The 17509-nt window shown below is 43.5% G+C and overlaps 1 protein-coding gene across 2 annotated transcripts in view; it reads left to right on the forward strand.

Moving 5' to 3' along the window:
• LOC147618708 (Ubiquitin system component Cue protein) overlaps nucleotides 1-17509 on the forward strand; it is a 93040-nt gene that overhangs the window by 49264 nt on the left and 26267 nt on the right. For both annotated transcript variants that reach the window (XM_086773740.1, XM_086773739.1), the window contains exon 5: nucleotides 4188-4301. In XM_086773740.1, the coding sequence (XP_086629866.1) occupies nucleotides 4188-4301 (114 nt within the window). The remainder of the gene's footprint in view (nucleotides 1-4187; nucleotides 4302-17509) is intronic.

The following is a 17509-nucleotide window of genomic DNA, read 5'->3' on the forward strand; positions in this document are numbered from 1 at the left end:
ATGGGGGTGGGGTTCTACACCTCCCCCATGCCCACATATCTGTCCTTGGGGTAGCCCTATGGGCTGGTCACTTTCCTATATGCAAACCCTTACTGTCTACAGAGTGGTCTGGCATCCAGTATCATACCAAATACACAGAACCACTGACATCATTCCAAAGGGAGACTCACAACGCGGATTGGCATTGTTTCATGTGTAGGACAATGCACGCTTGACCTTGGATGCATGTGCAGGACAATGCACACCTGACTTCGGACGACTGGAGTGGGACCTTGGCTAACTCGTCCCGGACTAGGCTCACATGGGACCAAAATTTCACCCCAGGTCCTGCACCTTATGTACATATATGTCTATGTGGCATCCAAGTGCGGGATGCACGTGACAGTCGGGCTCATCCAAAGGCACATCATGAGGTATTTGCTTAAAATTAACAGGCTGATCCAAATTTTCAGTGTATGGAAAACCACGACTAAACATGTCCTCTGTGCGCACATCATCTTCTTTATCTAAAGTAGAGAGACGGAGGTTGTTTTTCATCAAGAATAACATCTCTACCAATGAAGATTTGTTAGGAGACAGGTTAAACCCTTGCTCTTAGAGTGTTGTATCCCATAAAAATACATTTGACAACTTTGTTATCAAGCTTGGTTCTCATCTTTGCGGGCACAAGTGCATATGGCGTGCAACCAAAGATGCACATATACTCAACCTTTGGCTTCCTATCATACCAAGATTCAAATGTAGGACATTTGTTAGCTACATGTGTTGAAGTCAAGATTGCCTTGGCCCAAAATTTGCGTAGCAACGCTTGGCCTTTATTGATCATACATCACACCATTTCATAGAAGTGTAGTTTGATTCAAATGTAGGACATCTGTTAGCTACATGTGTTGAAGTCAAGATTGCCTCGGCCCAAAATTTGCGTAGCAACGCTTGGCCTTTATTGATCATACATCACACCATTTCATAGAAGTGTAGTTTGATGCTTAAACTCCTTACTTTGCAAGAAAGCTTTGAAAGCATTGGACATGTACCCTCTCTCCCCTCCCATCCCCCCCCCCTCCCCCTCTTCCATGCGTCTGTGTGGAGGGTCTTGACATTGCACCTTGTTTTATTCTTAACCGTTGCAACATAATGCATGAAAGTGCATAAATACCTTAGATTTTACCTTCATAGGGTAAATCCTAGTGAACCTGGAGTAATGAATAAATTTGACAAACTATAGGCAACCCCCAAAAGATGAAGTCCGCATGGGACCACACATGTCACTATGTATGAGCTATACCCTAATTGAGCCATCTCTCAGGAGTGGTTTCCTATGCATTTCGCTCAATATGCAACCCTCACATACATGACCAACTGGTGCCTCCCAGGGTAGCATAATTTCAACCCTATTATGCTTTTGCAAAAGTATTAAACTGCCAAAGTCTACATACCCAAATGTAGCATGCGATAACTCAGCTGAGTGCATGGCTGTAGTGTTCATAGTTGTAGCATATGCATGAGTAGATTGCTTCTCGTAGGTGTCCAACCTATAAAAGCCATTATGTGGTGTTCAAGTTGCTACGACCTAATATACATCAGCAGAATCTTTGGCCAAGCATTTCTCATCTCGGAATTCAACCACCAAACCCTCCTTTGCTATCGTAGGCATAGAAATCAAGAAGTTCTTGATGCCTCGAACCATAGTTGCAATGAAACACGTTTCATTGCAACTGAATGAAATGAAACGTTTCGTAAATGTTTCAAACATATGAAACACGTTTCTTTCATGTCACCTGGGAAAAGAACAATTTTAGCGTTTAAAAAAAAATCCATAGTCCGTTTAAAAAAAAAAACGCCATGTTTCATGCAACTTTCCTTACCATTGGGTAGAATCGAATCAAGGGTACCAACTAGTGCCCTTGATTTGGTAAGAAGAATGATCTGCACATGACACAGAATCTTTGACCAAGCATTTCTCATCTCGGAATTCAACCACCAAACCCTCCTTTGCTATTGTAGGCATAGAAATCAAGTTCTTCTTGATGCCTGGAACATAAAGCACATCTTTCATGCAACTCTCCTTACCATTGGGCAGATTCGAATCAAGGGTACGCATCTAGTGCCCTTGATTTGGTAAGAAGAATGGTCTGCACATGACAAAGTTTGACCACCTGCCACGGGTTTAAAGGTACTAAATATGTCTCTGCTGAATGTTATGTGTCTGGTGGCACCACTGTCTATGTACCAAATCAAGTGCTTTGTAGAAGCACTAAGAGACATATCTTGGCTGAAAGCAGAGATGACATCGGGAGTGTCATCCATCTCCTCTACAATCAAGAATGGCCAATCCTGCATATCCTTTGTCATGACAAGACTTGCATGCTGCTCTGGCTTGGATTCAGAGGCATTTGACACTACATTACTTGAGCCTTTCTTCTCCTCATTTGCAAGCCTTTTCTTGCATTGATTAATGTAGTGACTTGGTTTGTGGCAATTATGGGTGCCTTGGATGCATCACCTTCTTCTTAGAATCAGCCTTAGTGGATTCCTTGCCACTAGGACCGGAGGCTGAATATTTGCCTTTGCCTTTGTCTTTTGCCACAAAAGCCTGTTTTGAACCACCACCCGAGGCCAACAGATTTGTCCTTGTTTGCTCCTCATCAGGAAGGAGGAGTCCCACCAAACTCTAAGGTGGTAGGAGCTGCAGCTCCTCTCAAAGAGAGGTTGAGAGAGGTCACAAAATTTAGATAGGTTTCAAGCAAGGAGTTCAAGGTGGTAGTCACCAATTGCGGCTATCTAAGACCTCATCAATACCAGGCATTTGCTAACTGCAATCCTTGATCTTTGTAAGATGATCTGTCGTGGAATCACCCTCATTCATGGACAAAATATCCAGGTGTCACTTCAAATACATGATTATGGCCTCATTCTGAACTTGATACATCATGGCTAGAGTTTCCCAAGGATTCCTTGATGTCTTGCAAGACATGATATGTAGTATAATTGCCCACTTGACGGACAAGGCAGTCAAAGTCACCAGCATCCCATTGCCTTTGCTCTGCGGTATGGTGAAGCAGAACAGGTGCTACAACAGCTACACCTCTCTTAAGGAGTTGCTAGTTGTATAGACATAGGCCTTGTATCATCGCCTGAGACTTTTTTCTCTGAAGTATGGAAACTGCGCAGAAGCCTAGCAAAAGATCTGTCTGATACCAAATGCTGGAATGGAGCTCCTGTTAGAGACAGAATGTGCAGGTATGGAATGAAGGAAGCGCACACACACATAGGTTGACAGAAAGCTCCACGACTATCTTCCTGATAAGAAGGACAAAATACATCAAAGTTTGGGCCTATAATGATGAAGCCCTAGCGTGTTCATAGTTTTTAGGAAAAGTTGCCCATGAAGTGACACTACAAGAAGGATGTAGATTGCGTCAAGTGTTTCATGTAAGTTGCTGAAGAAGAAAATTGGGGTAGGTGACGAAGCCTTTGTTGAATTAATAGAACCACCTAATCTTTCACATGAACGAAAACAAATTTGGCTACGACAAGTAGATGTGCTTGTCATTTAGAATATGAAGTTTGTTGAAATGGAAGGATAGGTCGGAATAGAGCTCAACTTTGAAGAAGTTAAGCGTTTGAAACTTTCTTAGGATGTAAAAGGAAGTCTCACATGCCCTATAATATGGAATTCCCTAAGGGAACATATGTATTTGGATTCTGGAAATCTAGAGGGTTTAGCAAAGAGCTGAAGTGGCTGATGAATGTAAGGTAAAAACCCAAAGGGGTGTGATGTCAATAGGCCGTCTGGTAGACATTAGGGCCTGGGTAAGAGGTGACTGGAGCAAAGCAATGAGCAGTAGCCTGTTGAATTGGTGGTTTGCATTTTATACAATGCTAGGGCATGCCAGGCAACATGTACAACAATTGTGTAATTTGTTTTTTGCGGGATCTATATGAGGGAAGTGGTGTTTGGTTACCTACTCCTTCCAAGGTGTATGAATGATAAGTCAGCCATGCAAGTTGTAAAGAGGGTGATTCGTATACCTCCATGCTAAGCCTAAGCTAATCCATTAAATAAAAAAAAGAACATTAGTGTCTCTGAAAACTGTTTCATTGACTCACCTTACGGAATATTTTTGTTTGTGTATTATTTATATCTCAGAGCTCCTTTACCGAAATATGTCGTTGAACTTGGGCAGGTGAGCAATGCCTTTGCTACGGACAAGAGGTTGAATGATGATTTGGCTGATGTTGTATCTGTGCTTTCAAAGATGATTCACACCATGCACCAACGATGCTTCTCTACGTTGATGGTGAAGCCAACCCCCCTTCATACCCCTTCATATTGATTTAGATGGATTCTTGGCTGTATTGCATTCTGTTTACTGTATTTGAATAGATTACTGCAAAAATAAAAAATAAAAATTTGTACCTTTGGATCGCGCGCGCGCGCACACACACACATGTGCGTGCCTATATATTAGGATTGACACTTCTAAGAGTTCTCTTTCGGGTTCTCAAAAAAAAAAAGGATTTTCCATGCTTCAGTCAGTTCATGCACATATTGTATCACTTTTGGTCTCATAGATCCTAGATGATAATAAAACTTTTTTTCTTTCTTTCTTGGTTGTGCTCCTAGTGTAACTACCTACACAAACTTGCTCTTGGGCGCTAATGAGGTGAGTGGGGATGCCATACGATGTAGTCTACGCTATGCATGATGGAGTTGATGATTTGAAGCTTTGTGAGTAGACTCTCATGGAGTCAAGGCCACACTTTGGTTTTTGTTAAGTTTAGGAAGTTTCCATTGGTGGGTGTGTGTGTGTGGGCCTACCAAACCACGTACGCACACAAGTGTTGGGGTTTTCAACTTATGCCCCCTGCTGGGCAGTGTAGCACAATATTCTTTTGGGCAAGGGTCCACTGGCAGTTAATCATCTTCTCTGGTTTGCATTTCCTTTTCAATTCCTTTTCAACAAAAGTTTACAGTTTTAGATATTTCCACGACATGGTTAGACCACCAGACCATAACACAACATGAATGGTGGGCTTTTGAAAGGGAATTCTTGGTCCGAGGTCAGAGGTTCATATCAATAAGGATCACTTAAGCCCTAGCAGCACTGTGAGACTTGTCCTAGTTGCATTCTGTTTTGCTTCAGAAATGTGAATCTAGCTGTGTCATGGGTTTACTGCAGTCTTGGATCATGAGGCTTCACAGCTGTCATTTGTAATGTGGATGGACATCCAGGTTGTTTGCTTGCGCGATGTATGTGAGTATGTTTGTGGGTGAGGTTGGTTAAGTACTAGGGTAACTTGGTAGGGAGAAGTACTAACAGTAGCTGGCATTTAATGTTGAGGTTTGGCTAGTACTCAAGGATTAAACATGTCTCAACAATCAGTAGCTGGCATTCAATGTTGAGGTTTGGCTAGTACTCAAGGATTAAACATGTCTCAAATGTCATTAATTAACTTGCTAGGCAGAAGTACTAACAGTGGCTTCATTTACTGTTAGACCCAAAGCTATATAAGTGAAACATAGGCTCTTTTTATGGGCTTCAAGAGGTGGTAGCCCAGGGAACCAGGGACCCAGATTAGGCCAGGGCTATGCTCAAGCCTTACACCAGGAAGGTGGGCACTGATTGTATGGAATGCCAGGGGCTAAGTTAGGTGTTGGTCTAGCTGCAGGCTCAAAGGATAGCTTACCGGATCCTCCAATAAGGTACCAGCTGTTAGAAATTGTGCATCTCAGTGTATTTGGGGAATACCTATTTATGAGGTTTTATCCATTTATTCTCCTCTTTAGTAGGTCGTGGGGCAGTCGGCCAACTTCCCAGCATCACTATAGAAGGGGCCCTCCCATGTTCACTTGTCATCCATCTAACCTATTGACAGGCAAATGTTTTACACCATTTATTGGCTGATATTGCCATTGTAAAAGCCTCTTGCTACATAACATGGTGTTCATTGTGTGACATCTCTCTCTCTTTCTCCTTTGCTCTCCCTCTCGTCTATGTTTTGCTTCCGCGCTCTGCATCTTTATCATGGTATCACTTGCTTAGGCGACCGGCACTTCAAAGTGGCGGCGGTGAGTTTCCTTTCTGCAAGAAGTTCATCGTTTTTGGGAGCAGAAGAAGTCTTGCATTTTTGCTACATATGCAGTAGCGTGCTGCGTTTTGTGCAAATTTCCAGGCGGCTGCATCTTCCTCACCTTTTAGTGGCTGCGTTTTCCTTTGGCTGCTGTGTTTTTCACATTGGTGGCTGCGTTTTTCTTGTAGGGTGCTGTGCTTCAGCTTTGGTGCCTACGTTTTTTGTTAGAAGTTGTGAGCAGTCGGCCAGCTCACTTCCTTCACTATAAAAGGGGCCTCACATATTCACTTGATGTAATCCCATCCCAAGCACAAGCTCAACACTTCCTTGCTGGTTATTGCCGTTGTAAAGCTGCATGCTATAAAAGGTGATCTTGTCCACAAGCTCTCTCCTTTGCTCCCTCTTCTCTCTCTTGTTTTGTCTATGCTTCCACCTGTGCATACTCCAACATGGTATCAATTGCTTAGGTACCTGGCTGCATCCTTTGAAGGCGACTATTTCTTCCCCTCCGCGTTTTCTGGCGATCAAACAGTGGCTGAGATTTCTGATCATAGCTGCGTTTTCTTCCAGGAGTCTTCTCACATTTGGGCTTTTCCTCCTCAGGATGCCCTGCTCCTTTGCCTGGTTACCAAGCATCATACGCAAGCTTCTGTTGGCTGCGTTTTTCTTCTACTTGCATTTACAGCAGTTCTGTGAGATCTACAGGCTGTTTTTACAGCGTGGACTGCAGTGAGAAGGTGTTTTCTTGCGTGTGGTGCATCTTGACAAGCGGCCCCGACATCTCTACTTCTTCCCTGGCTTCCCCTCCCTCTGGTTGGGTGTTTTCGGTGAGTTTTGGTGGACTGTTTTGCTACTATCCAGCCTGGCAATTGCCAGCAAGGAAGTGTTGAACTTGTGCTTGGGATTGGATTACATCAAGTGAATATGTGAGGCCCCTTTTATAGTGAAGGGAGTGAGCTACCAGACTACTCAGAGAGCTGGCCGATTGCTCACGACTTCCTAAAAATAGGAGAAATAATAACTAAAATACCCAATAATAGGTAAAGCCATATAACACTGAGATGCACAAATTCTAACACCCCCTTTGTAGCTCATAGTGTGCAAGAGTCTAAAGAAGATAAGCTGATGAAGATGCAACCATGGACCCTCCAATACTACAGATACCGGAATCACCTCGGAGAGAGCATGCCAACCTGTTTCCCTGAAACAAAAATGCCACTATGAACAACAAGGAACTTTGCTTGGCTCCGAATACCCACACAAGTGTGTGATGAACTCCAAGAATAAGATGATGAATTGCTGGACACACCGCGCCCATAATCTCCAACAGTGGATTGTGAACACATCACGTCCCAAAAGCCTCGAACAATGAACTCGGAACATACCCAGTCCATAATCTTTGCTATACCAAAGATGACCATGTCCTGCCATATTTTTAATGCTTGGAACTCCGACTCACGACTTCCATACACCAACAAATGGAGTTGCTACCAGCCCCCTCTCCCACCTACAAGCCTTCTCTGGCAAGAAGCACATGGGGGGAACTGCATGTATACTTGAGAAGTAGACCATCTTGGTCCTTCCGAGCCGGAAGTGCCTTGGGAGCCCTAGATGTGTTACTAGAAGTATCTGCATCACTATCGTGTGTCATGTCTTTATCCCTCTTTTGAGATGAAGACTTGCCCTTGGTCTTGTCCTTCTTCTTGGACAAACAATCCTTGGATAGATGTCCTCTCTTCCCACATGAGAAGCAACGACTTCGATCTTTCTTTTGAACTGAAGTAAATGCCTGATCAGAACTGATAAGAGGCACCTTCATCTTACCCTAAGAAACGAGGACGGACTCTTCTTCCAAGAGAAGGGAGCTAAGGTCATCAAAATCCAGCCGAGTGGTTGTGATCTGGCATGGCAAAGCTCCAGAAACCACATCATATCTTGGGAGAAGCTTGGTGAGGATAAGTGCAGTCCGTTGAGTAGAGGACAATGCAGCACCCATCGCCAGTAACTGGTCATGTATAACTTTGGCTTTCATGAGAAAGAATTGCATAGAACTGCCAGCAAGAAATAACAAACCGTAGAGTTGCCCTTGCAAATTAACTATCCTCATTGACGAATCTCGAGCAAAGAGATGCTCCAATTTGGACCATACCTGATGAGCATTGGTAAGAGTTTGCACGGCCGGTGAGACCTCCTTTGTGATGGCCCGCAAAAGCACTGAATGTGCCTTCGAATCATGATTCTCCCAGACTTGTAATTCCGCAAGGAATTCGTCCTCTTGATCGTGGGTCCACCTCCTCGAGTTTTGAGGACACTCGGGCTTCTTTTCAATGCCCTAAACAATCTCCCACAAACCCTTGTGGAAGAATCAGATCCGCATATTCAGCTTTCAATGGGCATAGTTGGTTCCGTCCAACTTGTCATCCTTGTTCGTACAGGGGGGAGCCATATCCATAGAAACAAAGTATACAACTCAGCACTCCAAGACTCCTCTCGAGCACTCTCTAACTAAGTGAGGCACCATGACCAATCAGCCCCCTCTCAAATCTGAGAGAGAGAGATTGTAAAGCTTCATGCTATTATAAAAGGTGATCTTGGCCACAATCTCTCTCTCCTTTGCTCCCTCTTCTCTCTCTTGTTTTGTCTATGCTTCCGCCTGTGCATAGACCAACTATTTTTTGTGGTGGCAGCAGCTCTTTCTCTCCTATGCTATCTTTTCCATCATATGTTGTGGCTCGTTTTCAGCCTTGGGCGGTAGTGGAGGCGTTTCTTCCCGTGTGCTTCAGCCTTGCCTTCACTTGAGAGGGGGCTGTTGGTCTTGTGCTTTCGCAGTGTTGGCGTTTGGAGCATATCTCTAGACAACAGTTGGTGGTCCTCTTCTTCGCGTGTGGAGCGCCTTAGACGTGTGGCATCTTCAGCCTGCCTCTTCTTTGATGGATCTACCTCCTTTGTGGGTGTTTTCCGGCAAGTTTGGGTGGACTGTTTGCTACTGTCCAGCCCCTTTCTCTCTTAGTTTTGAGAGGGGGCTGCATGTTCCTCATACCTCGTTCCGTTGGAGAAGTGTTGAGATTGGTTGTGGAGTGTTCAAATCATTAGTGGCACAAAGGCTTGCTTGCAGTGGTGTGCTATTGCCGTGGATATGGGTTCCCTCTTGGAGGAGGCATCTATCCTTGTTTCTCAAGAGCGGGTAAGGTTTCCTCCCAGTGGATAGCATCAGGCACGTGCTATAGTGTAATAGACGCGATGGTTTCAGTGCTACTCTTCTGGAAAGCGGTTTCATTTGGCCAAGGATTGCAAGACCAAAGGTACAGCCCAGGCCAAGACCAAGTTTTCAAAGACGAGCAATGATCATAAATAGGATGATGACTTTGATATTTCTAGTGTCCCCAAGGCTGCAAAAGCCAAGGAGGAATTGGATGGTGAGCTTCTATAGTTATAAAAATAGTTCTCCCCCATGTGCTTCCAGCAAGGGAAGGCTTCTGGGTAAGAGATTTGGTTGTTAGTAGCTCCATTTTTGGTGCATGGGATCCGTGAGTCGGAGTTCCAAGCATTAAAAGTATTTGGTGAGACAAGTTCATTTTGGAGCTATGGATTGCATGCGTTCCACGTCTATTGCTTGGTGTAGCAGAGATTATGGACTGGTTGAGTTCCAAGTTCATTGTTCGAGGTTTTTTTTTTGGGGACGTGATGTGTTCACAGTCCACTGTTGGGGGATGTGTCCAGCAGCTCATCATTTTATTATTGGAGTTCATTGCACACTTGTGTGGGAATTCGGAGCCAAGCAAAGTTCCTTGTTGTTCGTGGTGGCATTTTGTTTGGAGGAGTTAGGTTGGTAGGTGCTCTTTCTGAGGTGTATCCGGTACTGCACAATACTGTAGTGTCCATGGTTGCATCTTCATCAGCTTATCTTCTTCTGACTTTGCACACTATGAGCTGCAGAGGGGGTGTTAGAAATTGTGCATCTCAGTGTATTTGGGGAATACCTATTTATGAGGTTTTATCCATTTATTCTCCTCTTTAGTATCGTGGAGCAGTCGGCCAACTCCTAGGGGCGGTCGGGCAACTTCCCAGCATCACTATAAAAGGGGCCCTCCCAAATTCACTTGTCATCCATTTAACCTATTGACAGGCACATGTTCTACACCATTTACTGGCTGATATTGCCATTGTAAAAGCCTCTTGCTACATAACATTATGTGCATTGTCTGATGTCTCTCTCTCCTCTTTACTCTCCCTCTCTCCTATGTTTTGCTTCTGCATTGTGCAACTTCATCATCAACAAATAATTAAATTTTGCAGCAAAGCTAGTTGTGGTAATCCTTGTTGGGCAGCAAGGGTATCCATGATGGTGGGATGATCACTGCTAGCTAAGAGGGACTATGAGAGCAGCTTCCACATAGGCAATGGGCAGCCTAGGCAAGGAAGGGTGCCCTAAACACATAGGTTTACTGGCCAGCCAGAAAATTCAAAATGGCCTCCTATGACATAAAATAGTGGTTGACAGTCAATGGGGTCTTCATGCCACATGGTGCAATCATGGTCTATGGGGACAGTTAAAGTCCTTAAGGCTCGAACATAGCTTCAAGTCTCTATTGACGTCTCTCCTTCATGGTCTGTGGGGACATTTAAAGTCCTTAAGGCAACATACCTTCAAGTCTCTGTTGACCTCTCTTCCTCCTTGGTCTTGTTTCTCCATAGAAATATTATTTAATGAAATATGTTAATACCTTACATCAATTGTGCACCTAATCAATAGTCAAATAGAATTCATGAACGATAATACATAACATGGATTGATAACACACCTTTCCCTTTGAGTGGAGTGCCACGAGTAATAGAATGGTTCCCTTCCAACAAGAGATACGCAGCACGACAATTCTGTGCATTACTCTTTGGCCCCTCACAACTCCAAATGCAATGCTTTATGGACTCTAGAGGGAGTCCACCTCAAAGACAATCAGTGAAGTTGGCTACTCATAACTGACCGGGTACCATATGCAAGGAGCCAAAAGGAGCGGTCACCAAGAAGTGACAATTTTTGACCAAGTTCAAGAAGCCATGCGGTTGAAAGAGGATTTCTTCAAGGAGTACAAGCTGTTGCTGACGGACTTCTTTGAGGCAATGCAGCTTCCGCCATCAATGTAAGCGTAACGTACTTCATCCTAAACCTGGGCTAGTGGATCCATAGCCATGGTTATTTCTAGCTATAGGATCCACTTATATAAGCAGGGGTTTGGCTGAGGAATGGCTATTTTGTAGTGTGGTTAGTACTGGGGTCATGAGTGAGAACCACTCATACTAGTCCATAGCGTGACACAAATAGCTTGCCGAAGGTCTTAGCAGGCAGGCCCTAGTGGTGTGGAATGCCAAGCTTGACTCGCATGAATCTTGAGCCTTAGCCCCTAGGCTTCGGGGTGGCCTGTCGATGTAGGCCTACAATAGGGTGATGAGCTTTTGCTTGCTACACCTAGTTAGGATTAATTATGGATTAGTATGTGTTTAGGAGATCTTGGGGGGTTTTGGACTAGATAGACCATTGACATTTGGTATTAGAGCGCCCTAAACTAAGAGGCATGCAAGCAAGAGACAAGATTTGCGTATGTTCTCATCATTTCGGATTTTATCGCGAAATCGAGGGCTAGGCTTGAATTCGTCGACCTATGAGACAAATCAATGTACAACTGTCAATGTCTTTTGGATGTCCAGAAAAAAAAAAGGACAAAATGAACATGAAATAAACTATGAAAGTATTGAGCAAGTGGGGGGGTGTGATGGATGGAGCACTATTGCTAGAGGCTCAGTATGCAACCTATATGCGTAGGGTATATAAGAATGCAATGCAGATCTTTCTAGCTCCAACCAGTACCATAATGGGGGTGTAATATGTGATACATAGTCGACGGCGAGGCAAAAATACCTCGGAGCATGATCTCCGGGTGTGAGTGGGGTGTTGAGCATGATGCTGAGGGTTGTGCAATAGTATGTACTATGGAGGAAATCAGGATGCACAATAGTACATACAGTGTATGGACTACCATGTGGTAGTCATACACAGGTGCAGAAGGGACAGTCGTACAACGCACAAGCATGGTGAAACGTCGTACATGCACAGGAGATGTTGTGTAATGTATCAAATTCATGCATGTGAGCTAGTTCTCTAGGGTTTTAGCACATGTTAAGTGCATATGGTTGTAGTGCTGACAATATGCATAGCAAGGTTTTTTACTTGTCTCCTTGTGGGAACCGTCCAGTGGACGGAGGCGGTGATATCGTAAGGGTGCCTTGGGGAGAAGCGCAACACCCTAATATTAGCGAAGGGAGGGGAAGGGGGGGGGGGTGGGGGGAAGAAGCAAATGAGGGAGTTCTTTGGGAAAAAGAACATGTAGGGTTTTTCTAGAATTGTGTTTTTATTCCAAATATATCTATTTATAGAAATGCATACACCTCACATACTTTCTTTAAAAATAGACGGGGAGGTAAGTCAAATAGTTTATTACCTAGAGTGAGAGACTTGATGAGGGTTTTTACACTCTGAAGTTGAAGGTGAAGGATTCACTTGTTTTGGCCTTGTCGGATTGTGGCAGACTATTTGTGGTTGAGTTGATTCTAGTGATTATGCAGGACAGAAAACCAATGGCTTTTGAGAGCAAGAAGCTTGATGTGGCTTTATGTGGTTATACATGCATTGAAAATTTGAAGACATTATTTATATGGTTCCAAATTTGTTGTCTTGATTATACTTGATCATGAGTCAATCAAGTATGTGATAGTGTGAATTGAAAGGAAGTAAGGCACAAGGGGCATAGTTGATGCAACATTTTGATGTGGAAATAAAGTATAGGAAGGAAGGCTTGAACTAGGTTGCAGATGCTTTGAGTAGGATTGGGGAGGTGAATCTTTTGAGTTTCACTGAGATTTCGGCTGACTTATACAATTCCTTGAGAGGGCAATGTGAGTGACGGGCATTTTGGTCTGTATTTGCAACACGTCAAGGTTCAGAGCTTTGTTGATATAAGAGAAATATACCTACTATTAGGGTGGTTGGTCCCTCTTGGATCCCTAGTTCTCTCCCCTTTCTTGTTGAGCTCCCCCCTCCTTTCCCTCGCTCTCGCCCTTGCCTCAACGCCCCCCCCCCCCTCGGTGCCTCTCCTCTTTATGCGTGTCATCTCCTCCTCCCCTCCGCCGCGCTTGATCCTTCTAAGGCTTGCACTCCAGTTCTATGCGCTGCTTGAATCATCATTTCTAGGACCGTGTGGAGATGACGATTGCAACATCCTGGTGGCTGCCCTACCTTTAGAGTTGCTTGGCGATGAATCTTGTGTCATGGGAGAGCTAGTGGACTATAATCTCTTCAGGTGCGTGCTTGTGGACGCGAGCTGATTCTCGGAGGCTTTGCCCTCCCCCCCCTCCCCCCTAAGCCCAGCGGGGTGTGCAGTGTGATAGACTCAACCACGTGTCCAAGAGACAAAGATATAGAGAGAGAGGGGAGAGAGAGAAGGGAAAAGAGATCTTGCATAGTACACCACACTGAGCGGGGAACATGCCTCGTGCCCTTTCAGGAATTTATTTAGGAACAATTCACGGGCACGTTGGCGAGGATCAATACAATCAATGAATACAAAAGCAAACAAATATGCCGATGTAGAATCCCTAAGTCGAAGTCGGTGTCGAGGCACGAGATCTCTGATGCCGAGCAAACCACGGGATGACCCACAAGAATCTCTCACCTCCAAGTCCAAGTCCAAGTCCAAGTCCAAATCCAAGTTCAAGTTCAAGTATCACTTGCTCATCCTATGAATAATCTCCACAACTCCTACAGCCTTGTCAATGAAGGAAACCATGGAAAAGCTCTTTCTGGTAAGAAAATTGATATAAAACTTGTTTTAATGGTTTTCGGGCGATAAAAACCTTCAAGAATAAGTTTTAGGGTTTCTGATTTTTTTGGTCCGTACAGCTCCATACAGGTCCGCATAGTTTTGTACAGATGTACGGATCCGTACAATCCTACGGAAATGTGATGACGTGGCACTACAGCTGATGGAGACGCTTTGAAATCAGCGGGCAACGATGAAAAACTCCATGGTTTGGTTCATGATTAAGTAGATGATGATGGAGAAGATCTCCATGCTTCAACGAAGATGGCATTGCGATAAAGAGGTTCGTTTTCAACTTGATGCACAAAAGAGAGGCTAATGCTTCTTTTATACTTGGGGAAGCCTTGCTTTTTGCTAAAAAGTGATGCTTTTGCTTTGTTTTTGCCTTTTACTTTGCTTTTGGTCTTTTTAATAGTAAAATATTACTCAACTTTAGTCAAAAGTTCTTGTTTGCTTTTCTAGCTTCAAGGCTTTGCTTTTTGGCCCTAGAGCTGCTTTTTGAAAAAGTGGCTTTTAGCTTTTTGGTCGGGCTCAGTCTCCCCTTTCCAATGGTGCTCTTGGCTCGCGGTCAATCATGTTTGACTTTTTGCTTTTTTCCTGCTTTTTGACCAACAATGGTGCTTTTTCTTAATCAAATCTTATGGATCTTGTCTCTATGTCAGGTGTTCGGGCATGGGTTTCATCATGTGAAATAGAGCTCGGAGGGCCAAATAGTTACACCCCTCTCCTCCTTTCCCTTCTTTGAGTCTGGGTAATCTTTCACCACTCTCATACCACGGTGACCCTTGATAGTGGCACATCCGTCTTCTTTATCTCCCTCTTGTTGGGCTAGGGTTTGGAGAATCAACTACACTCATACACCCACACAATGGAATTAGTCGCGAGCAAGAGACAAAGAAAGGAAGTTATATTAAACGTATTCAAAAGACCCAACGGGTCTATGAGACCAAAAGTGATACAAAAGTTTCCACGTAATGTCATCATGATACAAAACAAACAAAGACGAGAGCTATGAGCTTGGAATGTCAAATCCAAGCCATATGATACAAAATGGGATCATCATCATCATACAACATATGGAGCTAACTCCCCGGAGGAGGAGGGGGCCATCAAGGATATCATGCAAGGGGGTAGCCTGTAGAAGGTTGTGTAGATTCGTTGGGCATGGGAACGTGGCTATGTGCCTCTCCAAGATCTCCTCACGTTGGGGCTGATGTCTATGTTGTTGGTGAAGTTCAGGGAGTTTGGGACGTCGGGCTTGTTGTAGTGCCATTGCCTGATCTAGAGTTACACCACAGCATAGTTGCATTCCGTATCCGTACTCATCCGATGTGTACCTTCAATGCTTTCCGTATCACTCCATATGTACCGTACCTCGTACGGATAAGGTCTTCGTACCAAATATGAGGCTCAATGTACAACACTTATTCGGCCCATTTTTTTAATTATTTTAGTTAATGATCATTGCTCAGTAGTTAAAAGATTAGTTTTCATTTTAGTATTACCATTGTCTTTCATGCTATTTTTGTATGGATGCTAGATATTTCTTATTTTATATACATACATACATACATATACATATACATATACATATACATATCATAGTTGCAATGAAACGCGTTTCATTCAGTTTGAACGATTTAAGCATTTTTTACACAACTTCTTTAGTTTTAACTTGAAAACATGTTTTAATGTGTAAATGATGTATGTTTAATATTGTTTTGCAGGGAAGGCAATATATTTTTTACATATTATAAACTTATATATAAATTTTGGAGCGTGTAACCCCCCCTGTTTTGTATGAAACGTTTGGGATTTGAAAGAAACGTTTATGAAACGCATTTCATGAAATGCCTAGCAACTATGATACATATACATACATACATACATACATACATACATACACACACACACACACATATATATATATATATACATCTACATATACATATACATATACATATATATATATATATATAGTAAAAAACATGAACGTACTCAAAGTACTTATCTTGATGCGTACTTTATGTACTCGTACCGTACACATACCATACCGCACTGTACCTAAAGTACTCAACCACTATGCACCAAAGTGGAGTCTGGTAGGAGATCGGATGCGAGAATGCATGGCTCGATGAGGCTGTGGGTAAATTTTCCCTTCTTCCTTCATCTGTGCTTTGCATGCATGTAGCTTCTCCTTGAGGTCTTAAACTTGTGCTCTCCACTTTCCCACTTTAGTCACATGAGCTTCCTTGAGCTCTTTAATTTCCTATCATGTGTATCTTTTTGGCATATTAGGATGTCCTTGATAACTTTCAGCTCGTCTTTCACCCATCCGCCTAGGGGATGCTTCTCTCGCTTCTCCGAGCTAGTGAGCACATGTTTCTCCATCTTGTCAACGATTGTATTTAGGTTTGAATGCAGGGCCATGGTCTCTCATTTTCGGGATCTCATCATCTTTGTGCGAGAGAGAGAGAGAGAGAGAGAGAGAGAGAGAGAGAGAGAGAGAGAGAAAGAAAGTTATATTAACGTCCACGGGAGGCCGAATCCGACCTATGGGACAGATCAGGTACATCCATTTACATTCCACTCTGGGTATCGATGCCAAAGAGGCATAAAACTGAAAAAAAATAACTCAAAATGAACTCTTAAGACTCTTAAGATTTTAAGTTACAATGGGTTCTATTGCATCTAGTTCGAAATTGAGGTTCAAAATAAAAATAGCTATATTTCATCCATGGATGGATTTGCTCTTGAGGGGGCTGGGGTACGGAATTCTTTAATGATTGCTTGACCTCCTCTGTATATTGCCCATTTGCCATTCTTTCTTGCTTCTTTAACTTTATTCAGCTCTGCCGATCTGTTCTTGAGTTGTAGCGGGGTGAGTTCATCAGCTATCCATACCTTTGTCCCTTGGAGAGACCTTGTTTGCTTCATCACTGCTATTTTCTCATTGTTGTCCATATAGGAGACTTTTGCCTGTGTACCCTTTACTATAATAGAGATAGGGTCTCCTAAGTCCACGAAGGGGACTACTTTGCTCAGTTGTGCTGTAAGTACATCCGTATCTAATATGTAGTCTTCTCGAAGCTCTTGAGCTATGTCTGCCCTATCCCATCCTTGAGGAAGACCACCGACTCTGATTACCTTTTTGTTACTTTCCATTCGTTCCTTTTCTTTGACCGCTGATATGACTTCTTTAACAAAATCTTGTGAGTTAACTGAATTTACCTTTGAAACATGGTTTGTCGTTTCTGTTTGTAGTGTTGTAGGTATGGGTCCTTCTCGTGCTTCCTCTTGCTTCGTCTTCATGGCTTGCACTTGCACTTTCAGTTCGTTGATTTGTTCATCTTTCTTGATAGTCTCGTGTTTCAGTGCTGCTAATTCTCCCTGGAGTTTCTTCAGTTCTTGCATGAGGTAGGCTTCCCATGGTGTCGGCTTGCTCACGGGTGGAGGAATGGGCAGTAATCGTGAAGCGGTGACTGAGGCAAAAGACTTCTTACTTTCCATGTGTTGCTGCTGATAAAGGAGAGGGCTGTTGGTGGAACGAAGGGAGAGAAGGC

Source organism: Cibotium barometz, chromosome 34 (genome assembly GCF_041138505.1).
Source record: "Cibotium barometz isolate CiBa-2024 chromosome 34, ASM4113850v1, whole genome shotgun sequence".
NCBI lineage: Eukaryota > Viridiplantae > Streptophyta > Polypodiopsida > Cyatheales > Cibotiaceae > Cibotium > Cibotium barometz.